Below are 25,396 nucleotides of genomic sequence, written 5' to 3' on the forward strand. Positions count from 1 at the left end.
GACCCTCACTGACTTAACATGTTCCTGGGTCCCTAAACCCTTAATGATAGGAGTGTCATTTTTCTCTGTGTCCTGACATGGCATGAAACTCTCATTGGTCCCCACACACACACACACACACACACACACACACACACACACACACACACCCTTTATATAATTTATAATAATCCCCAGCTGGTGTGACAAACACTGAACTTTCATTCGCCGCAGACCCCCGACAGAAAACAACACCAACTGGTCGTAAACATCCTGCCTCTGTGCTTCAATGATGCTTGTTGCTATGGATACAGTGAACGCAACAAAATCCACTTTGTGGTGAGTTAAAGGACTCATCTGTAACACGTTATAAGGGAGCCTGCAATTTACAGGGTGAGTTTATTGTATGAATCAGGTAGCAATAAAACACTGCTGGTTCCTGCTGGAAAATTATGGGGAACAAGTCAGTAGCAGCTGCGTATTTCAAATAAAATAAGAAACATATTGTGCTCATACACTCACACACTACTCAGCTATATCGTATAGCACGCAATTAAAGACTAACGTGGATTGTTCTTGAAAGCACTCCCTCATTTGGTGATATAAATGTTTGTATTGAGGTTATCAATTACAAAAATTGCATTCGTTGTCTATGAAATTGATTTTTATTAACAGATTAAGTCTAAATTAGTTAAATTAACACAAATTATTGACCTTGGGTAGACGTGGAGGGAACAAACGAACAAAACAGCTGACAGACTGAGAGCTCTGGGTCAAACGTGCTGCTATAGCATAAACTTATACTGCATATTTCAACACTGCTATTCACTGAAAAACCCCTGACGTGGCGTGCTGTCATTTAAAAGTCTGTCTTTATGTTGGGTAATGATACTGACGGTGCCTGTCAATAAAACAAAGATTTAATAGCGGTAACATCACATTAGAGCTTCATTTCATTATTCATGGCATCTAAATGAATTAATTCATTTAAAAAAATCATAAATATCTACTGAAGATTTTTTAACAAATTTAATTATTTCCATTTGTCATTGCAAATTTTTAATGGATGGCTTTTTTTGGGATGTTGTTTTAGGTAAAGTCAAAAAACAATTACCCAGTTTGTTTCCAGTATAATACGTGGATTATGGACACACTGTAATGTTTAGCATTCAGCCGTCAATGGGCCACGAGGACTTGGGTTACTGCAGTGAAGTTGATGTATGATTGAAGTTTACATGTTAAATCTGTAGCTGTATAGAGTCACGTATGACACTCAAGAGGCCTCAAATCTTTACACTGTAAAGTAATGTGAATAAATATGTAGCGCTTTTTGTCTTTTTTAAACGCTCGTGTGCTTTATTTCATCAAATTTCACTAGGAATGACTTGACAAGGCTAAGGCTGGAAATGTGGTTTATAACTAATAAACAAAACTACCAAAATATGGTGAAACCAGCAGTCTATTCTCACCGCAGCTGCACTCAGTCACAGCTCAAACTGCTGTATTTAATTTTGGTTGGTGTGGGTGCGCGTGTGCGTTACCAGCTGTTTGTAGTCGATCTGCTGTCGGATGAGTTTGTCTTCACTGAGAGAATAACGAGCTTCTCCGGTGATGGCGTCAATCGGTCCCTTCTCCATCTGCTGCTTTATGGCACAATACAGCATGAAGAGAGGCTCGCCCGCACACTCCTGAAGGACAGGAAGAGGGGAGGAAATGAAGGGAAGGAGGGGAGATTTTTTTTAAAAAGGTGGAAAGAAGAGAGGGAGGAAAGCCAGGTTCATTACTACAGTTTAATCCTCAAAACTCATCAGGGGGATTTAAGCCAATCCCCTTCATTCCCTATGAATAAATTAGCTGCAGCTCTGATCTGATTGGTCATGCTCAGAGTTGAGAGGCAGACTTTAATGAGGTCAATTAGGGGGAGCAGGAGGAAAGGTAGGAAGGAAGGAAGGAAGGAAGGAAAAACAGAGAGGATGGTGTACCTTGAGGAATCGATGGAGGAGGAAAGTGAACCAGTTCGTCAGCATCTTCTCAGCAACAGACTCGGTCCTAAACACATATATACAGGTCGGAGGTCATTAGTGAAAACATTAACTCCTGCTCTTTCCTGATTGGTCACATCAAATTGGACAGGAAGAGCTTAATGAGGTCAGTTAGAGAGCAGGAGGCAGGGATTTGGGGGTCGAAGGAGGAAAGACAGGGCTGTTACACCGGCTTCATAAACAAGGACTTTTATTCTGAAGTAGCTCTTAGAGATGGGATGTGACAGATTTAGTGCAGGTTGTTACTCAGCCAGACGTGGATTCATTCAACAGATCAGCTTTAATATTCCAGGTGTGACCACCCACTCACACTGAAAACAGTCAAACTTAAAGTGAACAGTAGGGAACGCACCTCCTCAGCAGCAGTTTGGGATGGTTTCTGTTCTCCAGGTTTTTCTCAATCAGGTCAGCCAGCAGCTGTTTTAACACCACTGTAGCGTATTCCATCCGACCCTGAAGAGACAAAGACAAAGACTTTAACCGCCCAGCAATTATTTAAATTTTTTCAACTCATAATAGGTTTACAAGCCTCCACTGCTATCACTACAGGTGTATTAACCAGCATAATTAGCAGGCTGTAGCACTGTGACAGATACCTGCAGAGCAGCCATGAGCAGGGAGGCGACGTTCCCCCTGTCCCTCATGGAGAACGACCTCTGAGCCTCCAGTGTGTGGATGAAGGTCAGCAGGAACATCTTGTTGTTCAGCAGCTGGCTGAAGAGACGCAGAGCTTTCTCCACATTGGCTGGAGACTAAACAGATGCATGTGCACTTAGTTATTTAAACGCAAACAGAGAGTCGTCTCACCAAGAGGTCAGATCAGAGGTTAAAGATAACACAGTAAACCAAATAAACATCCTTAAATCCACAGTGATCTAAATATAAATTCATTATTTAGTTGATAAATCTAAATAAACTAGAAAAATCCGAAACAAACCCCCAAAACTTAAGACCTAAACATGTGGAAATAAATTAGAATGAACCTGAATAAACAAAATAAATCAGTACAAGGCAAACTAACCAAACTAGGACTGAAAAAAGACTAAATTTGTACAAGTGGTTATTAATCTGAAAAACCATGATAAATTTAAATGGATTTAATAAATAAGCCCCAGAGGATGAAAGAAGGAAAGAGCAATAAACTCAACCGAATGACAAAAGCAGAATGAACCTGAATAACAATGAACTAACCTGACAGATTTGGAATAAATGCAAGTAACCCTGAACAAATATAACAAATGTAAGTAACCCTGAACAAATATAACAAATGTAAGTAACCCTGAACAAAGAACAAAATGGATCAAATAAGAATAAACTTGAAAAAATAAAAGACGAACAAATCTGTACAACAGAGAATAAACCTAAAGATATGAATGAGAACAACCTTCAACAAAACTGACATAGTTCTGATCAAATTAGAAAACAAAACCTGAAAACAGAACTAAACAAATTTCAATAAACATAAAGGGGAAATAATTATGAATAAACATAAAATGTTTGAATAAACCTGGTTAAAGTAAATTAAATTAGAATAACTATAAATAAAACATCACAAATATAAATGTTCAAGCACGAAAGAATTAGATTTTGTCTTTTTAAAAAAATAGGAATAAATAAGAATAAACCTAAAAAACAGTACTGGAAAAAAAGGGGAAGAAACCAGGGCAAGAAAAACTAATCTCTGGAAATTATAGCTTTAGGAAAATCTTTCCACCTGTGGGCTGATTTGGTGCCACACCCCGTTATTATGATCAGGGAAAAATTGTAGCTGTGGATCCAGAGACCAGAGACTGAAAGATCCGAACATCCTGCTGGAGTCCATCAATTAAAGCTACGTGATTCACACTCTCTAATATTTCCTCCTGTTCTGTGGATGTTTCGGATTTGCGGTTTTGCCGTATTGTACGTACGTCAAGCTCTTTGAGGACGGGGTGTTCTTCTATCCCTGGGAACATGACCCTCATGGTGTATGTCCGATATTCCAAGAAGGGAATCTTCACTCCATCCATGTCATTGGTAAGTTCTTGGATGTCTGTCTGCAGCTCCGCAAAGGCTGCGAGAGGAAGAAGAACATTTAAACAAATCACCACAGAAGGAAAGACTGGAGGTAAGGAAGGAAGGCAGAACGCACCCTCTTTGCACTCTAGCGCCACCCGGCTCTCCAGGTTGTCCATCTGCAGCTGGAGGCGTTTGAGCGTGCGGTCGGCATCACGGGTCTTCCTCTTGTAAGCGATCAACACTGCGATGATCGCGATGAGCAGCACGCCTCCGCCTGCTCCGATCCCGATGATGGCGGGCAGCGTCAAGGCACTGTCGGAGTAGATATGGAGCATGCCCGGGGAGTACTCCAGACCACCCACCAAGATCTACAGAAGACAGAACAAAAACATGCTTTATGACATGGTTACCTCCCAACATCAAAGTTTTTTTTTCTTTTGATCAATTTCATAACTTTTTATCTACTTTTGATTATCTCACAGTTGTCATACCATATTTCAAAGTGCCATAAAGACTCATATTGTCATAAAAGCTTCATGAAATGGACTCCGTGATCAAAAAGTCACATATTTTTCTTATATTAGCCTCTTTTAACGGCCCCCTGTTAAATCCAGAGTTACATTTAAAACCCTTTAGCTCTCAAAGTCCTGAATGACCATCATGTCTTAAATACCCCGATATCATACTATTATACTAGAGCACTTCTCTCTCAAACTGCAGGCTTGCTCGAGGTATTTAGAGTTTCCAAAAGTAGAATGGGAGGCACAGTCGTCAGCTATCAGGCCTCTCTCCTGTGAAACAGCTTCCAATTTGGGTCCAGGAGACAGGCACCCTCATCTATCTTTAACATTGGACTTAATACTTTCTTATATCTTATATTTACAGCTGGATCAGAAGACCCCGAATGATCCCATAGCTGTGATGGTAATGTGCTTGTTTTTAATGGACCGTCCGATAGTTGTGATTCACTAATATTTAGCTTATAATATAAAGCTGTTGTGAACTGGCACAATATGCATAAAACTGTATGGAATTATCTCAATCGAGGCATTTTGCTGCTTTAAGTACAACTCCTCTCTTAAATTACTCTGTTAAATGCTTCATAACTAACACAGTTTAGCTTTGGTTAAAGAAAAACTGTAAAGTTTTAAATGCTGCCATCCACTGTGCAGGTGTTACACAGTAACTTTGGTAATGATACTTTGTTGCCTGAGAATACAGATTTTCAGTCTTTTAAAGAGACAAAACTGTAACAAATTATACAGTTAATATATAAACACACACACAGATAGATCTTCATGTTATACGTGTTTCATTATCTTTGTTGTCTCTGGTATTAATGTTTCATTAAAGTGTTTCCTCTTTACAGCCTTTTAATATCGATTCTACAACAGATGAAGGTACTATGAACAAACTGATAAATAAATGATAAAGAAGATATGAACAGACTCCGGAGGGGAGGGAGGCATTCTGAAATGATAATCGATACTTTTAATAATATATCAATAGTTTGTCTCGTAGGAGATTCTGTTCATTGATACCAACTTCACTTTGAAGAGCTCTGTGTGTGTGTGTGTTTGTATACATGGTGTTGTGAGGACATGAATGTATGTACAAAACCACTACGTGGGGACAAAAAAGTCCCCATAAGGTAAATCATATAAGTGATAACAGTTTATTCATTTCTTCCACAGGCTGAGCTGTGTATATCTCATTCATGTGTAAAGAAACTATTATTTCTTATTATTAATTACATTTTTTTTCTCATATATCTGAATAATGTTCTTGCTTTTGTTTCGTATTTGTCGGTTATGTATGGTTACGCTTGGGCTAAATTTAGTCTTCAGGAAATGAGTGTAAGGCAGTGCAATGTCCTCAGAAGTCAGGGAAACATTACTCTGTGTGCGTGTGTGTGTGTCACTCTATGATATGTGATATCGAACCAATTACCCATGACTCCCTGCGGCTGCACTTAATGACTTTCACCTTTATAAAGACCCCCTCCTTTTCCTCCTTATCCTCCTACTCCTCCTCTTCCTGTCTCTGTTCTCCCTTCAAAAAGTGGTTCACGGCCAGGATACTCAAGTCCATGTAAACACAGTCAGTGTCTATGACTTAGACAAAGTCACATCAAAGCTATTTTAGGCTTGTTTTTCATGTGATACTTTAGTGAATCCTGGTAGACTGAGGAGAAAAGCCAAATCCACTTACAGGTATTCAAAAAACCTTAAAAATATGAGTGAGACCTATTATTCTCATATCCAGCTTTATAATTCCACTGTAGTAAAGTAGCTTTCTATTATTCACAGTTCAAAATAATTCTTATTTTTCACATACTTAGGTCACCTACTAGCTATAACAAGCCATTTTAGGTGTATTTCATTTCTCCCTGTAAGCCAACTTTCTTCTCATTGGCTGCCCCTCGTAAATAGCAGACATAAACAGCAGGTAGGTGGGGCTTCTGTGGTGAAATAAGCACATTAGACATTAACTCTTAAAAGGTCTGGAAAAATCTGACAGAAAGCTTTTAGGAAGCTCAGTCAGGAAATAAATTCAGTATAAAAAAACCTTACATACACCACCACAAAATATTTATTTGTAATAAGTTGATCTATTGATTTCCTGCTTCATGGTTGGTTCATTTTCTGTTATATAAAGTTGATGTTTGCAGAGATTTTTACCTGTTTTTGTCCCTTTTATTGGCTCTAAGGTCATTTTTTTAATCCTTTTTGGTGTCTTTGATTGTTTTTGCTCTTTGAGGTCATTGTGGTTGTTTTTTGTTTTGGCCATTTTTTAAATGTTTTTTTTTCCTTTTTCAGGTCTTTTTTGTATCTTTGTTGTCTGTTTTTTCTGGTTTCAGTGACTGTTTTGTCTCTTTGTGGTCATTTTTGTATGTTATGGTCTCTTGTCTCTCTTTTCTTGCTTTGTAGTTGTGTGTTTCCTTTTTGTATTTTACAGTTTTGTTTACTTTAAAAACAAAATGTAACAAACTTCCCTTTCCTGTGTCCTGTAACCTTTCATGATTCTTTCTTGCTGTTTTCTATGAATCACTGAGGTTAAGGTAAGAATGAAGAGGAGATTACTCACCACGACTCTCTTTTCTCCGGTGATATCTGGTGAATCACAAAGCAGCTGGTTCTCTGACACTGTTAGGAGGCAGGGTGACTCTCCAATCAGGACTGTGTAGTTCAGACGATTGTTACCGGGGGCAGGAGGGATCAAATTTTTACCCTGAAACACACAGACAAGTTTAGCTGGATCATTCACACATATACTTTGAATATGGATTGCATCAAGTTTGAGAACTCAAACCTTGAGGATGATGGGTGACCCTGGTTTAACCTCGAGGATCCCAGAGTTCCCCAAGGAGTCAAAGGTTGGGTTCGGGTAGTGTGTAAAGGGGGTGGAGTTAAGCACCAGTAAAGAGGACACCTGCACAGGAGGAGAATATTAATGTAACGTTAACATGTCATAAAGAGAAAAATTGCTCCGTGGGTGTTTTTATCTCTGATCTGTGTGATTCAGTTTATTTTTTCCTTTTGTGCGAGTCATACGCTTCTACTATGATAGAGTAGAAGCCGCTGCTTGCTGTGGGTGAGCGATACCTGGTCGAAGATGAAGCCAAACTCATCGGGCCGCAGCGCCCCCTCTGGTGGGTCGGGTTTAGTGTAGACCAGACCAGGAGCCAAGCAGGTCATTGTGCTGTCATTGACTACAGTGCAGTACTGGAGAGAAAACCATGAAGTCCGGTTAGGATGAAGAATGCAGGGAGACTGCAGAGTGTTGACGGCTAAGGTCGCAGATGAAACTGGTTTAAAACTTCAGAATATTGTGAGCTTTAAAACATTTTACAAACAAACTTCATCTCCTCAAAACTCCAATAACCTTTATTGTATTTCAGAGCATAAAACCAATAAGTGCTGCGGCACAGTTTAAGGTCCCGATCCTGAACTTGGGAATAACTGAGGTCAGAGTTTTGTTCTTACATTGTTAGTTTCCACTCCTCCATATTTGGCTCTGACTTTGGGCTCCTGGATGGTGCGCAGGTTGGTTCCCGTCACCGTTATCAGCGTACTGCCACTGCACAGATAACAGATGCACAGGTTACAGATCCATTATTGTGATTGATTATTTGATTAGTGATGAAGAGAATGTAGAGGATTTACTTGAGGATGGTCCAGTTTGGTTCAATGCTGGTGATGGTTGGGTCATCTGTGTATGTGTACTTGGTATCTGTGCTTGTAACCTCGGCCCTATCAATCTTCAGACGGATGGGGGCTTCGCCGGTGCCTGACGCGGAGCCAGGAGTTATGCAAACTATCTCCCGCTCAATTCGTCTGGCGGAGAGAGAGATATATCATTGCATCTGGTTATTATTTACCAACAGATACATTATGGGTGCATGTCAGAGTCAAGAGATCCCAACTAACGTGACAAACAGACACTCCTCCTTGTTTATGTAGACAGTGACGGAGCTGCCGGCATTCAGGTGTCGACCCACCACCGTCAGTCTGGTTCCCCCAGAAACGGGTCCCTTCGCTGGGTGGACACGGCTGAAAGTTGGGCTCTGGAGAATAAAACGCAAAAGACAGCGGTGGTACGTTAAAGAATAAAAAACATCAAGTATCATACAGGAGTTTTTCCACTGTATGATAATTTATAGTCCATTATAATTGGACTATAAATATAAATATACTCGGCTTCCTCCATGCATTGTTAAGCATTCAAGGCAGACCTGAAGTTTTAAATTTAAGAAAGTCTGAAATTCCACGAAATCTAATCTTGGAAACTGAAAGTTTCAGTTTCCATCACAAATAGTGCGAAATGGTAACTTTAGTGCACGTAAACACACCAACAGGATGCTGAAGCACTCACCACGAAGGCGTACGTGTCACTGGAGAAAGCTCGATATTCTTCGTTGCACAAGCCGATGCAGACCTCTACCCGACCGCCTGGAGAGTGAGGCAGAAGAGCCTCGGCCATGTCGCAGACGATCCTGCAGAAAGAGAGACGGTCACACTCACTCACACACTCCAGTGTGTCCTTTGAGATGATGCGCCCATACCAACATGCTAACGCCACTAACCTCTCTGCGCTGATGTATTGTGAGGGGATGGGGTTACAGCGGACTCCTGCCACCTGAACATGGGCGATCTCCTTCACCTGCAGACCCAGGTTCTCCCCCTCGATCGTCACCCGAGTCCCTCCTTCCCGGGGTCCTGTCACAGGACTGATCTGTGGGGGAGGGACGCTGCAGATCAATCCCTTCTTAGAGATCACATGACATCTGTTTCTTGATTTGCTGCAGCTGTCACTTACTGTCCGTCCATGTTTTCTTGTTGTCTCAGTAAGTTATATTTAAATAGGTTTCAAAACAGAGAAAGGCACAAATGATAAAAATGACTGCGCAGCGATGATCCTTTAATAAACAGCATAAACTTAAACAATACATCTACAGGTTTCTATGGGATGGCAGCGTACACCTCATGGTCTTTTTAAGGTCATTTTAGGGAGTTGTTTTAATTTTATGATCATTTGCGTTGTGTTACTTTCCTTGACATAAACAAGGAAGACAAAATATTGTGAACATCTGTCAGCAAAGCAACACACATGACATCTTCTAAAGTGGTCGATATGTTAACTTAAAACATCTTTTAAACATATCCAACTCAAAACATGTAAAAAGCCAACATTATTAGACTGTATATGTATTAGTATTTTGGTGACTAAGTGGGCACAAACAGCATTGTGTAGTATTGTGCAAAGGTCTTGTTTTAGCACACAACTGTATGTAATGGCAGGAATGTAAAATCAGGCCAAAATGGGTTAATTCTTTTATCATTGGTTGTTTGCATCATTCAAACAGGGCTTCCATTACTGATTACAGTCTCAGTGCATGTCAGTGAACTGACAACCCTGCACCATGCAAGTTGCAGGTTTGATTCCCTACCTTGGTGATGCGTGGGTGGCTGCAGCGCAGGTTGTGTCTGGTGTAGTGCATCCAGTTCTGTTCGGGGGATGGGCAGTGCTGTCGGAGGAGGCACTTCCTGCTTTCGGTGCACCACCCGCACTCGAAGGCAGTTGGAGCTTTGAGGCACTGACCACAGCTGGGGCGCTGAGCCTCACACTTGTACAGCAACGCTGACAGACAGCACACGTTTGATCAGACAGCAGCCAAACACAGCGTATCACAGGTGGCACAGTCGTATGTGCATTTTTGCTACTGTCAGCGTGAAGTTATCATGAGGTGATTTTTCACAAAGCAGAAAGTTTAAGAAAAATCTGTTGATTATTTTTGCTGTCTGCCGTTTAGTCCCATAACTTCACCCAAGTCTCACAGTTTAATTAGTTTGTTGGGGATTTGGTGTGATCACAGTCACTGTGGTGGGCCCACTGAGGGGTTAACCCGTCCCACTGGATGAATTTGCAGATAAGTAAAGCAGGCTTTTTGGGATTTTGTCACAATCATTAAGAAAAGACGGATTGATCCGAATGGTTTTCCAAACGTTTAACTTCATCCAAGCCAGAGGTCTAAATCATCTGCAGGTTTATGGACTTCTAATGATACAGACAATAATCTATTCCAAACTGAAGATGTTAGGCTGAGACATTTTTTTTAATGATAGTGGGTTTTTTTTCACAAAGTTACCAAACTAAGTGCACATACTCTCATAATACATTGTTTAAATGATACTTATTTTTCTTCCTCAGGCTGTTTATCATGTTTGGTAAAACTTTGCTTCATTAAATGTGAGAGTTGAGTGTGAAGTTTTAAAAATAGCTTATAACAACATTGTTTTAGTGATTTGGTCCCCTTGAGATCAATTTGTTATGTACGTAAGCCCACGATATAAAATGAGTTTGACACCTGTGCTATAAATACTCAAACTCTGTCCCGACAATCAGCAGCAATCAGCTGCTCTAAGCTGCTAAAATTACACGATGGCCCCAAAGCAATAGAACACTCGAAGAAAATGAATGTTTGCAGGAACGGGCGAGTGGAAGTTCAGGTCTGCAAGTTCAGAGGAAACAACTTGTAGAAGTTTGACTGATGACCTTCAGGAAGCAAACTCTGCAGTGGCATTGCTCTGTTCTGCTGAGCAGCTAACCCGCATCGATGCAAGCTTCGTGGAAGAACAAATCTCTGTTCGACACAAATTTCAGTGCCAGATGTTTACAATCGAACATCTAAAGTGCTTAAATGCATGTTTGGAACAACTCCTAGAAGGAGGAAATTTTTTGCTTCACAGAGGTGTGAGCAAAGGCGTGTTTGGAGAGAAAGAATTTCATGAAAAGAACACCTCTCTAAGTGTTCAGCATGGCAGTGGATCGATCATGCTTTGGGCCAGTGCTGCAAACATTGCAAAAGGAAGCATGGATTCAACCATGAAAGGACCAAATTCCAGAAGCAAATATTACAAAAAGCTATGAGGAAAAAAAATAATGAGATTTACAGGATGGAAATATTTCTAAATCTGCAATGGGAAACCTCAAGAGATTCACAAAGCCCCTGCTCACACCCATCCTTAAATATCTTTAAGAGCATGGCAAATAGGAAGAATAACTCAAAATCATGAGCTACAAAACGCCTTGAAAACCTTTCATTATTGCCAATATGGGCTTTAAATATTGAGCATTTTTACACAGTGAAAGATGAAAATTAAAAAGCGATTCTTTAAACATTTTTTGTCCTTTGTGTTTTCATTTGTGACAAACAGGAACGCACACTTTTGTAGCTCTTTATGTTTGGTTTAAATAAACTTTATGTTTATACTTACTGATGGTGTCTCATTTATTTCATATTTTCATATTCATACAAACTAAAAATTAAACTAGACTGAGTACAAAAACGATAAAAGCTGGTTCTATTCTAAGTCCTAATCGACTTGCAGATTTCTGAAGACGAGCAGTTTGATTAGCAAGTTTTACCTTTCATAGACGCGGGCTTGTCGATGAAGAAATCTCCATCCCAGACAATGGAGAAATCCACCGGGAGATCACCAGCCTCATCCCCTTCATACCAATACTGCAGAGACACAGAGGGGGAGTAATTTAAGTGTGGCACGTTTTAATTGGGAAACAGAAAATTTGATTCTGTGTTAATTAACGGGAAGCAGCAGGAACAAATTTTAATTAAAGGAAGAGAAGAACAAATAGATGTAGAGAAGAGAGAAGAACAAAAAACAATGCAAATGATTGTATATGCAGATAAAATATACTTATAAATGCAAACTGAAGCCAGCGTTCAATAACCACACTGGCAACTGTGATAATATGAGTACAGCTGATATTCACACAAGTGTCAGTGCAGTCAGTATTCCTGTCTTACTCCACCAGTCAGACAAACATTAAAACTACCCTCCTGCTCCAAAAACAACTCTGAACCATCAAACCCTGAACTCCACAGACCTCCGGAGGCGCCACGGTTTTAGAGACTTTACAGTCCTGGATGTTATCATGTGAGGCACAATGGACTGGATGACTTTCCTTTTCCTCAGGACATCTCACAGAAGTTCTATCAGACTGAAAGGCTGAGGCAGCACGTTTAACTCCTTGTCATGTTCCCTGAGAGCCCCATCCTGCTGAAAGAGACCACTGCCATCAGGGAGTGCCAATGGAGTGTTGGCATGGACTCACGGCAGGTTGTGAAATAGTCACGACCTCTAGGTCAGCGGTCCCCAACCTTTTTTACGCCACGGACTGGTTTAGGTCCGACAATATTTTCACGCACCGGCCTTTAAGGTGTCGCAGATAAATACAACAAAATAAAACCAGTACCGGTTTAAGATTTATTCATAAGACACGGGAAAAAACCCAGGGAAACCGAGTTACTGATAAAAACCCTGAAAACCATAAATTTCACACCCGAGCCTCAACTCTCGCGGCCCGGTACCAAACGACTCACGCCGGGGGTCGGGGACCGCTGGTCTAGTCTATTAATTTGTGTTTCCGGACATGAATTTTCCACGTGTTGGTTTCATTTCAATACTTCTCTACATTTCTACTATCATTACATAAAAATCACAGTGTAACTACAAAAGCACAAGAATTAAGCTGTTGTTGGAAGGAAACAAACAGTATTTCACATTTTTATGTTAAACACTGTCTGCAGATTTTTCAGGGTCTAAAAAACCGTCCGGTGTGCCCGATTGAACCCTGTGACAGGGTACACTAGTGACCAGCTGTCAGCTACAAAGCAATCATCAACAGGAAAATTGCTTTGCATGTAGACATTAAAGAATTAAGTAACACAGTAATGGCAACTACCATACAGCAGACAGATATCCATCTTCAGGGATCTGAGCAGACATGCGCCTGAGACAGGATAGCCATTAGAGAAGATGAATGCAGGCCCTAAGTATTGCTTAACTGCAGTCATTGTTTAGGTAAGTGGTGCGCATCATAGCGACATCCATTTAAATAGCAGGAAGCCTTTTTAAAAAAATCTTAAATGTGCTCTTAATTATGTCCGTGGTACTGAGGTTGTGGCAGATGCAAGTATGTAACAATATTACTGAAAATAACACATTTTATCTACAGCTTACATGAAGTAAAGGCGCTACAGCAGCATATGGTGAAAGTCCCACAGCTAATGTTTCTACAGCCGGCGTTTCTTCAGGTAAGATCTGTACAGTTTCTCTTCAGAGAAATTGAGGACAGATGGTGCTGCTTTAAAGAAAAAGATGGAAAATGGACACACACACACACACACAGACACACACATGCTGGATCAGTGTTGTCATGGTGGCTGCAGGTCTCTATGGTAACCAACAAAACACTGTCAAAGAAACAACATAATGGACTTAGAGCTGATAGGAACCTGATCTACCTGCCGGTCTCATCGGAGATAAACAGTGGGGTGTTAATGGAACAAAAATTTAAAAAATATAACCTCTGTGAGCGTGAGTGTGTGTGTGTGTGTGTGTGTGTGTGTTGAACAATACACTTCATCTCCCATGCTGCTGAAAAGACAGAGAGGCTGTGTCCTGAATATGTCAGCTCGACTCCAAAGGCACCAGATAATCTGACGTCACACAGCCGCACACACAGTCGGTGAAACCGAAGTCGGGTTTTCAGAAAGATTGAAAATCAATGTGTCTTAATGACTCCGGTCTGCTGCTCATTTCATTAACTTACATCACACACACACACACAAACACACACACACACAGATTAATTAAGATGTGGCAGCTCTATAATCTTACTTCAGCAAAAACATCTACTGTAAAAAAACCTCCTGTATGACACTACAGGACAGAGTCTGCTGCACACACACACACACACACACACACACACAAAATTAACAAATTTCATTAAGTCAAAACGGTTTCAGGTCAATATTCCATCCTCAGCAAAAAATACTTCCAACCACAGTTTTACGGCTTTTTACCTCATACACACACACACACACACACACACACGCACACACGCACACACAGAAACACACACACACACACAGAAACACACGCGGAAGCAGAGACAGGGCTGTAATTAATAAAGCACTGATATTAAAATGATCTTTTCTGCAGAGCTGCAAGAACGGCCTCATTGTTCATAAGTGAGAGCACTTTTGTGTCTTTGTGGGGACTGAATTGGATTTCAGACCTCGTGAGGACGTTTTGTGGAAAGTAAAGTTCCATTTGGAAAGTGAAAATTATCAAAGAAATTACCAAAAATTGAGGACATTTAGTTTAAAATGAGGCCATTATAAGCCCTACGTCCCCTCTAAAAACTGGGCTTCTGAAGAATTTTGTTTTGTAAAACAGAAAATGTGAACATTTAGTGAAAGTTAGAAGCGCTTTTAAAACAAGTGCATTTCTGGAAAGATATTTGGACAAATACTGCAATTTTTTTTAAAGAACACTTTATTTTTCGAAAAGAGAATACATTTTCAGAAAATGTTGGTATTTTCCTAAAATATCCTCATATCTAGTAGTTAGTAGGGTTAGGTTCATTGGTGACTCTAAATTGCCCATAGGTGTGAATGTGGGTGTGATTGGTGGTACCCTGCCTCTCACCCTGTGACAGCTGGGATAGGCTCCAGCCCCCCCGCGACCCTGGAAAGGATAAGCGGAAGAGATTGGATGGATGGATCCTCATATTTAGTGGGACATTAAAGAAAAGTGATAGTTTTCTGAAGGTGACGGCATTTTGGAATTCATCCTTTGTGTAAGCCAATTTGGTTACACATTTTGCAAAAATTTAGAAACGTGGGGATATTTTTGAATGAATTTAGCTTTTAAAATGTATCCTTTTTAGAGAAGTAGTAGATTTTTCTATCACATGGGCACATTTTGGAAAAGTGGAGATATTTTGGGAAAGTGAATCAATGCCGAGCAAAGATTCTTTGGGGAAAATTTTGTTGGACATTTTATGCAAATATAGAAATTTTGGAAAAGTGGCAGCTTTTAGTGAAGTTGGCATATTTTTCAAGAGTATATTTTTAGAAAATTATTACTTCAGAATGTGTTGTTTTCACCAAAGTAGGACATTTTTGTTAAAATGTGGATATTTAGGGGAAATATTTTGGAAAACTGAGTCTAAAAATACTTCAAAGGCACCAAAAGCAGGTTGTAAACATGTTTACTTCTGCTGTAAAAATGGGAATTTCAACCCGAGAGTCTCTGGGCACAGACTTGTGGAGCGAGTGGCCGTTAGAGGAACTGCAGTTTTTGTCTCATTGGCTTCATTTTTCAGCCTGGGAGGCTAGGTTAGATTCATGTTTAGGTTGCGATGGTTAAGATAAGAAGCCCTTGAATACAGTGAGAGTCCTCGCAAAGACGTACATTGAGTGTGTGTGTTAAAGTGATGACCACACAGCTGAAATATGTGAAATACCAAGACCAATTGAGAGAGAGAGAGATGTGTGTGTCTAATGTGCTGATTTTCCATTAAAAGCAGCCAGCTGAGCCCAAGAGAGCAGCATCATAAGTCATTGTAACGCACACACACTCTCTCTCTCTCTCTCTCTCTCACACACAGAGGCAGGCAGGATAAGAAATGAAAGGAGAAAGTGCTGTTGAACACACACTGGCGCCACAGATGACAATCACAGGCGATGCTGGTGAACGCAGCTCTTATCTGCAGCTCGTACAGTGGCAGAGCTCCAACCTGTCACATCTGAAGCTCACAAACACTCCTGATCTCACACTCACGCCACAACTGAGCCTCCAAGATGAGGCACAAACACGACTACTTAAGCATCAATACCCAAGCACCAAAGTCATTGTACATTTTAAGGATAAAACATGAAAACCGTGTGCATTTAAGCAATTTGTTGCATCACTTTTTTAGCTGGGCATTCAACTGCAATATGTTTGTGCACGTGTGTGAGCCCCTGGGTATGAATATTATTAAATAGTGCTATATTCACCGAGTATAGGCATAGAAAGAACAATGACCTGCCCTTTCAGGGCACACCTGTATTCATATCCATCCAAAAAAGCCTTTATGCCAATTTTATTTGTAGTTTGAAGTCAGATGAAGGCCCTTTTCACAGCACATTTGTAACATCTGGACCTATAATTTGTTTTGCAAATGTGTCACCACTCCACTAACAAATATGTGTTTTGTAAGACACACACAGGCTAGTAGCTGCTGGTGTGTGTAGTTTAGCTTTCTTGGCACAATGCTAGCATAAGCTAAGTTCTACCAAAAGATGAGGCTGAGGACTGTTGGCATATCCGGTTTAGCTGAAACCATGAGTGGTCGTCTTTTCTCTTCTCTTTAGGTGGTGGGACGTCTGTACTTGTGGTTTCCTCCACACATGAAAGTGATCTGTTTCCCCCTCTCATTAGCTTCCTCACTGTTAAGCACAGTCTTTGATGTGTCACACTCCCATAATTTGAACCATCCAGCAGCTGGTTCGAGGCTCCCTTTTGTCAAAAGGAATTTTCCAACCTTAATTTTTTAATTTACCTGGCGGGCAGTGCGCTTCTGCAGGGCTGTTCTTTGTCACCAAGGAGTAATTCTGCTCATAACTTTTATGGATATAGTTTCCAAGTGCAGCCAATGGGTAAAGGGTGTAAGCGTCATTGGCCACAGGATCACGTTTCTGCTCGTGTCTGATGGTGCGGTCGTGCTGGTTTCAACAAACAATGATCTGTGACTCACACTCGCCGTTTGGGATTAGAATTAGCAAGTCTGAGATCATGGTTCTCAGGCAGACGAGGGCGGAGGGCTCACTCTGGGTTCGGAGTGAGTTGTTGCCCCAAGTGAAGAAGTTCTAAGTATTTTGGGAACTTTTTCACAAGTGAAGGAAGGAGTGAGCTGAAGATTGAAAGATGGACTGGTTCAGAGTATCCAGTGGAAACTTTCTGCTGTGGTAAAGGGAGGGCTGAGTGCAACAGCAAAGCTCAATCTATCCGGTTGATTGATGAGTCTACCCTCAGCTATGGTCTTAGCTATGGAGTTAGAAAGAAGAGAGACTGTGACGGAAATGAGCTTCTTCTAAAGGGTGGCCAGACTCTCCGTTAGAAATAAAATGAGGAGTTCGGCCATTCAGGAGGAACTCTACTTTTCCACATGGAAAGGAGGCAGTTGAGATGGTTCACGCATTGGACTAGGATGCCTCTTGTGCCCCTCCTGGTTGAGATCTTTCAGGCATTTCACACCAGGAGGAGGCCCGGACAGACCCAGGCCATACTGGAGAGATTACATGTATTAGTTGGGTTGGGAATGCCTCACTGACACCCCAGAAGAGCTCGAGGAGGCGCCCGGGGAGACGCTGATTGGGGTGTCTCTGCTTATTTTGCTGCCCCACAACTGAAGTTACTGACTTGGCTTGGACGACATTCAAATCAAAGGCGTAATTGCAAAAAGCACCTTAAAAGGTTAATGACTAGGCAACCGCATTTATAAGTGAAAATGATCCCCCCGGACTCCTGAGGAGTTTATTTGAAGAAAAATCTGTACATTTTTAAAACGAAATGCACAGTGTAGATACTGCAAGCAAAGCCTTTTCTATTGAGTTTTATTTCTTCAAATTCAAATGTTTAGATTTAAATTTAATTTAGTGCTACAACTTCCACAACCTTGAAACTGTAACAACTTTAGAGACTTTTAACCGTCATTCTCTTTCCTATTCACTGTGCTGTCTGTACAGTTTATACAGCTGTTTGCAAAGAGGTACTATTTCTTGCTTGCTTGGTAGTTTGTTTTCCCTGCTCTTTAAAAACATATAGTGATAGTACAGTAAGTCTGTACAGTTACTGCAGGGCCTGAGCGTTACAATAAAACCGACCCATGGCTGTGCTCTGTGTAACCTGCCTTCCCTCTTTGTCTTTTTAAAGCTTCTTACGTGTGTCTATTGGCTTTCTGGGAGCTGCTGAGCGCTCAGATGTGATTGTGTGATCTATGTTTTGTGTCACTTGGCTTGTTATTCAGAGTAATTCACTGGGAAACATTTCTCCCACCGGGACAATAAACTCGGGTCGATCTTAATTCTTGTTTCTTTTTACTTGTCAGTATTTCTCTTCCTGCTCCTGTCTGCTTTCTTAGTGTCTCCCCCCTCTCTCTCTCTCTCTCCTGCTGGGTCTTAATGTCACAGAGCTGGTGGACACACACAGAGTATGTGTGGCTCTGTTGTCCCCATGGTAACCCTTGTGGTCGCTAGGGATGCCACTATGGGGTCAGAGGTGCTTGGCAACAGCAGCATGAACGTGTGTGTGTGTGTGTGTGTGTGTGTCTCTTTAAGAGCTGCTCCTGCAGTACATTGAACTGCAGTTCCACTGGTGTCCACTGGGTTCTGTGTGGTTCAATTTAGTGGACTTAAAGTGGATGGGAAACCTTACGATTCACAGGTTTTATAGCTGTACAGGTGATCTTTACCACCACAGATTTGAATGGGAAATTTAAAATGAGGGTATTTGGTTTTTAAGTGAGACAAAGCTGGCAGTTTGGACCTTAAATGAAACAGTCAGATTTCATTTAATCTGACTGTTACAAACTGAGGCCATACACACTTTGATAAAGTGAACATTCACACTTTGGATAACTGAACTGAAATGTAGTTAGAGGCTGTACAGAAAACATCAATCAATCTAAATGTTATATAAATCAGCCTATATCTTCCAAGTTGTCTGATATACACCACTGGGCAGCAGATACCCTCTTTGCTTCTGGCCTTGCAGTGGGAGTGCATTAGTAATCTAGGGGCTAAAATTGTCCACACTGTGGATAAAGGTGTGCATTTGCTGCAATTACTCAATTTATCTTTAAATTTTAACTTAAACGTAACCCATCTTTCTAAATCTCTAGTGCAAGTCTTGATTTCACACTGGTGTTAACAAGCTGGGTCAGGTGAAACCGCTCACAGAGATGTATGGCCTTGTTACCAAAAATCTCCCTGTAGTAATGTTTGGTCAGTAGCAGACTGATAGTTTGCAAACAGCAACTACTTGCTACTTGCTTTTACTACAGCCTGGTGGTGAGTTAGCAGGGCAGCTGGGTGCCACAGTGATCCATGTAAACTATGGACAACTGCAAGAATCTGCAAATATCCAAGGAGGTTGTGACACAGCACTCTGTTGGTGACCAATCTAACCCAGTGACAGCCAGTAGCCCATGGCAATGATTTTTGAACCGCTTTGTGAATACACATTTTCTCTCTAGCAACTCGGCGTAGCTATGAGGTTGCCGACTGGCGAGTAGTGACTGTAGTGACTGGCCACATTATAACCCGGCTTAAGGAAATCCTTTTAGTTCTTAAGTAGAAGCACTTCCTCCACCACATTCTGCTTTAATAATATTGGGGGTGAAAGGAATAGGACAGAGGAAGGAAAAGAAAAATGATAAAGGAAGGGAATGGGAAGAGAGATTGGAGAATTAATGGAAAGGTGCATGTAGAGTAGGAGGAACATAGCAGGAAGGAACGGGGGGGAAATGAGAAGAATTCCCTTTGGAATAACTGCAGGCGAAGATGGAGAGGCAGATGAGGAGGTACGCTCTTAAAAAATGAGATCATTTACCATCCACTGTCACTTCTCATCAAGCTTTCATCTATCAGACGTGCTTCCACATGTAAACTTCATCACATGATCGTACATCAAACCCAGACCGACCGGACTGAAGACAACCCGCCACCATTAAAACAAAGAAATCCTGCGATAACACACGATAATTAAGCTAAGGTTAGCCTGTTACCTTGAGTAGATACAAAAATAAAGCAAAATGACTGACAAGGCAGTATAATTTTAGACTTCTATTAATTTATTTGAAGTGTTTTCTTTGCCTACTATCATTTACATGTCAACTATAAGGTATTTTTGAAAATTAAGACAGTATTTCCTTTATAAAAGGGAGAGAGATGGTAGTTCAATAATATGTAAAGAAAATCTGAAATATAAATGGTAGCTACTCCACCCCGCCACTCAAGAGCTAATGAACAGCCAAGACGGGAAAAGACTTGTTGACTCGTTATTATAGTAAAGATTTGGGCAAGTCAGTGTTTTTACTGAGACAAGATCTCCGTTTTACAGATGTTTTATTACTTTTTAATTACTATTTGGTAAAATAGATTGGGCAGTCTTGTAAGAAAAGCCAGTAATACCTCAGAGAGGAGACAGCCTGTGCTTTGGGTCATTTATAACAGGCATGTCCTTAGGAAGGCTAATGACATACTGGACTGTCTGAATCATCCACTCCACGGGGAGTTTGAGCTATTGCCCACAGGCCACCATGTAAAACACCACATGCCTCTTTTTTATTCTGAGGACTACTAATACACTTAACGGCAAGTTGCACTCTGACCATATTTCTGCTGCTACTGTGGCATGTGTGCACTTTCTTCGTGTTTATGCAGAATTTTAACAGTTTACACGAAACCCCTGGTGTTATATTACAAATAACCTTGAACATTAAAATGGAATTTATTCAGTGCTCTGGTGGGATGAGCAGAGAAAGCGATCGTGTTGCCTGTGTGGAGGCTGAGTGTGTGTTACAAAGCTGGATGTGGAGCTTCATGAATCTTATTTTGGAGCGAATTCACCAAACCTTCTAACTGCCCTGTAATGGCTTTAACAGTTGACACTGTATATCATATGAATGTTCCTTTGTTGATCAAAAGGAAAGTTTCATGTATGTAAGGGCCTGAAAATAACCACCCTTGCTTCTAGGAGGGCTTTTGTTTCCCCAAGATTGACCGCTGCAAGGGGGGTGGGGGGCAAATGATCTTTGATGGCAGGATCAAAACCACACCCACCAAAAATCAAACAAACAAACAGGATGTACGAGTTAGAGCAACAATGACACTGCATTTCTACTGCAATGGTAATCCTGTCTGAAAGCAGTCTTAGACTGTGCTTTTATTTTGAAGATTCAATAGTCTGTATGAAGAATGTTACAATAGCAGGAGTGTGTGTGTGTGTCTGTGTGTGTGTGTGTGTGTTTCTCTTGTTGTACTAAATGGCCAATTTCCACTGGGAATAGTAACTTAATTAAATACAGACAGAGAGACACACACATACTGACCATCTGTATGTAAGTGTTGTGCTGTTGTCTGCCATAGTAGCGGTATGTTAGTGCATAATAAGTGTGTGTGTGTGTGTGTCTGCACGAGGTGTCTTTAGGGCGGCCTCACCGACAGGAAGACAGATGAAGGACAGGAAATGAGCGCGAGCAGACGGACAACAGTTGGTGAGTGAGTGTGTGTGTGTGTGTGTGTGTGTGTGTGTGTGTGTGAGAATGCAGGACATCGAAAGGCGAGTGTCATCTCACTAAAGGACAATAATCAATCTGTGGAGTCTGTGTGTTCTTGTATGTCTAGTTTTGTGAGGACAGATTCGATTTTATGTTGGGTCCGGGATATGGGAATAACTTCAGTGAGGGTCCTCGCAAAGATAGCACTACAAACGTGTGTGTGTACACATTTGTCTGCATGAACTGGGGTTAATGAACATTCCAGTGAGCATTTTTAAGGTCCTTGAAATATTTGGCAAATGCAGAGTTTTTTGAAAGGTATTTCAGGAAAGTGAATGCTCATCTTTTTTTTTTTTTTTTTTTTTTTTTTAAATGTGGGCATTTTAGAAAAACGTGTGGATGTTGTTGGAAAAAAATGGAAAAATGAAAAAAATGAACAATTTTAGGAAAATTGTTCATTTTTGGAACGTATTGACATATTTTCAGAAAGTGGAGATTTGGGGAAAGTATGTATGTTTTGGTAACTTGGGGACATTTTTGTGAACTGTGCATATTTCTTGGAAAAGAATCAGTATCTCTGAGGAAAATGTGGATATTTCAGGAAAGATTTACAACATTCTCTTAGATAAACTTTTGAAAGCCAAATACAAAAGCAAGAAAACTGTTGGAGACACGTGTAGACAATTCTAGAACGTAAGGAAATTTTGGGGGGCAGTTTGGACCTTGGATGGATGGTAACATGGGGATATTGTAAAGTTTGGGTATTGTAGGATTATGTAGATATTATGGTAAAGTTGGAACATATTTTGGGGTTTTTTGGGAAAAGATGGGCATCTTGTAGGAAAATATGGACAATTCTGAGAAGTGAAAACCTTTCAAGAAAATATGGGAATTTAAGGAAGTGTGGATAATATGGGAGTATGGGTATTTCAGAAAAGTGTGGATATGATTTTGGGAAATTTCAGGAAATTAGGAGCACTGTTAGATTTACATAAAGTTTGCAAAAGAAAGGACTTTTTTGGACAAAGTGGAAAGATGTCAGAAATAAATTTGTTTTACTTCGGTAATCGAAAGAAGCAATATTTTGTGAGAAAATGTCCACTTTTTTTATTTTTTAGCAAATGGGGATATTTTGGGAAAGTGAGGACATTTTCGAGAGGGAAGCATATTTTGGAGAAGCAGTGAGTATCTGGGAATGTGTTTTAGAAAGTCTGACTATCTGTGAAATGTGATTTTATCTATCTTCACAAATTTTGGGAGCTATTTACTGGTCCTCACACTGACAGAAAGACCAAGCTGTGTGTGTGTGTGTGTGTGTGTGTGTGTGTGTGTGTGTGTGTGTGTGTATGTGTGTGTGTGTGTGTGTGTGTGTGTGTTAATTCAATCCCAGTCAGACACATCAATACTGGCTGTCCACCTGAAGCATGACCTTTGAACTCTGGAGGTTTACCATCATCTTTCTAGACACACACACTAGACTGTCTGTGTGTGTGTGTGTGTTTGCTGATGCTGCAGATGTGTCAGAGTCACCTTCAGCTGAACACATGTTAGCTTGTTTTATATTCTTGTCTCTCTCACTTGGCTGCATAATGAGGAGCAGTGCATGCTGGGTCATGTAGTGCATCTTACCGAGGTGTTCTGACACTGAATGCAGGAGGAGTTGAAGCGGACGGCGGGGATGCGCTGGACTTTTCCCTGGATGTTAAACACACACTCGTAGTTTTTCTGACCGGACTGAGGTTGGGGAAGGTTACGAGCTCTCAGCGTGATTGGACGAACCATCCCGGCTGGAACCAGGATGTCAGAGGTAGGGATTATCTGAGGACAACCCTGCAGAGAGGGGGAAAGGGGGAGGCGGGTTAGTACACAATCATCTATCATTTATGACAGGCGAATGGAAATCAGCCCTGTGTATGATGATATATGTCATTATTAGAGAGAACTGTTTCTATTTTATCCACTGTAAACTACTGATCAGAGTCAGCATATGTCAGTGTTTACAGGTACAATAACATGTTACATGGCTCACGTTAAATACATCTGTTTCGGAAAATGTTCCTACTTTGTATTATTATGTCCACTTTGCAAAAGTGCCTTCATTTCCCTTTTTTCCCCAAAATGCAGATTCCAGACTGTCCAAACTGTCCATCTTCGACCCATTTTTTGAAACATGAAAAACTAATTTTCCAGAAGAGTCAAATTTTCCAAAAATGTCAAAGCTTTCCAAAAGTTGCCCCAGATTTCTGAACATTTATCCACCTTTAAAAAATTACTGCAGTATTTCTTACAATAGGTTCAAGTACTCTAAATTCCCTTGTTTCTCTAAAATGTGCTCCCTCTTCACAAACAATCTTAGTTTTAACATCATAAAATGTCAAAATTTGTTAAAAATGTCTAGAACACTTTGAGTTTTCCACGAACGGCTTCCTCACCTGTCACACGTCCTCAATTTTCAGAGTCTTCCAAATCTTTCCTCACTTTTTCCCAAAATGCCCTCACTTTTCACAAAAGTACTAAAAATGTTCCAACTTTTTGAAAAGTGCAATGTTTTGTTCAAAATACTAATAAAAAAGTTACATTTTCCAAGATGTCCCTGTTCTCATTTTATACATATGTTAACAAAATGTCACTAATTTTTTTTTACTTCATAATTTTTTTAGCATTTCAACTTTCAGAAAAAGATTTTTTTTTGCAAAAGTCTCTAATGTCCATGAATGTGCCCGTAATCCAAAAATGTCCATATTTATTCCTGCAGTTGTCTTGAAATTTGGCCTCCCAAACACAGAAATACATCGTCTTCCTCAGACACACACACACACACACACACACACACACACACACACACACAGAGCTGACAAAGGCAGATAGCTTATCTAACAATCTGTCATCACTGAGTGGGGACAGAGACACTGTAACAGTGAGTTTGTGTGTGAGGTCAGTAATGGACAGTTGGTGACAGATCCAAACTTCCTGCGGCTGCTTGAAACACACCCCCACACACCCACACAGTGTACACACACACACACACACACACACAGTCTCTCAGTGGGGTGAAAGCTTTATTAACGACCGTCACTACGGTAATTAATTGTCTTGTGAATGACAGGAAGACCATTAGCTCCACAGGAAGTGGACCAAAGCGCAGCGGTCGCCAGCAGCTACCGTGGAGACTGTGTGTGTATGTGTGTGTGTGTGTGTGTTTGGGATAAAGGCCAAGTGTGGCTGTGAGTCTCTCAGCAAACCGTCGACATTTAACCAAGCACATCAGCCATCGGCTCCACTAGAAACACCCAAACGAGCAGAACAAACAAACAAACTTTATTTATCAAGCAGAATTCATGTGGAAGACTTGATGTTTCCACAAATTTGATTATATGATCCATTCTGATGCTTAGATCAGTGATTTGTAGGTTTGGAATTAAAAATTTAGAACCAGGAAACAGCAGGAAAATCTAATCAAAGATTCCTCTACCCGGAACACCTGTCCCTCTGATTCACAGGATCTGTACCAGCAGCAGCAGAAAGGCTGGAACTGTTTCCACCTTATGTGTGGTTGTGCTTTTCATCATGGTGAAATGTGGCCCTGGAGTCTACTGCTGTAGCACAAACTACAGCCAAGGCTATTCTGAATGCTCTCCCATATGTTTATATGTCTGTATGCAGATTTTCAATCATAAAACTTTAAAAGTGCGTAGCTGAGATCAAAATTAAGGCTCATATTAAGGAAGCGTGTAGTCCAG

The 25,396-nt window shown here is 40.7% G+C and overlaps 1 protein-coding gene across 1 annotated transcript in view; it reads right to left on the reverse strand.

Moving 5' to 3' along the window:
- The window catches only part of LOC100704789 (plexin A3), a 69,420-nt gene that overhangs the window by 16,585 nt on the left and 27,439 nt on the right, over positions 1-25,396 (reverse strand). Inside the window, exons 8-24 of the mRNA XM_019349290.2 lie at positions 23,286-23,486; positions 11,949-12,045; positions 9,970-10,160; positions 9,106-9,254; positions 8,895-9,015; positions 8,450-8,586; positions 8,186-8,356; positions 8,006-8,099; positions 7,625-7,744; positions 7,332-7,451; positions 7,107-7,250; positions 4,153-4,387; positions 3,932-4,074; positions 2,618-2,773; positions 2,374-2,474; positions 1,962-2,028; positions 1,521-1,667 (exon numbers count right to left, since the gene is read on the reverse strand). Coding sequence (XP_019204835.1) covers positions 1,521-1,667; positions 1,962-2,028; positions 2,374-2,474; positions 2,618-2,773; positions 3,932-4,074; positions 4,153-4,387; positions 7,107-7,250; positions 7,332-7,451; positions 7,625-7,744; positions 8,006-8,099; positions 8,186-8,356; positions 8,450-8,586; positions 8,895-9,015; positions 9,106-9,254; positions 9,970-10,160; positions 11,949-12,045; positions 23,286-23,486 — 2,394 coding nt within the window. The remainder of the gene's footprint in view (positions 1-1,520; positions 1,668-1,961; positions 2,029-2,373; positions 2,475-2,617; positions 2,774-3,931; positions 4,075-4,152; positions 4,388-7,106; positions 7,251-7,331; positions 7,452-7,624; positions 7,745-8,005; positions 8,100-8,185; positions 8,357-8,449; positions 8,587-8,894; positions 9,016-9,105; positions 9,255-9,969; positions 10,161-11,948; positions 12,046-23,285; positions 23,487-25,396) is intronic.

The sequence above is a fragment of the Oreochromis niloticus genome, linkage group LG20, assembly GCF_001858045.2.
Source record: "Oreochromis niloticus isolate F11D_XX linkage group LG20, O_niloticus_UMD_NMBU, whole genome shotgun sequence".
Taxonomy (NCBI): Eukaryota; Metazoa; Chordata; class Actinopteri; order Cichliformes; family Cichlidae; genus Oreochromis; species Oreochromis niloticus.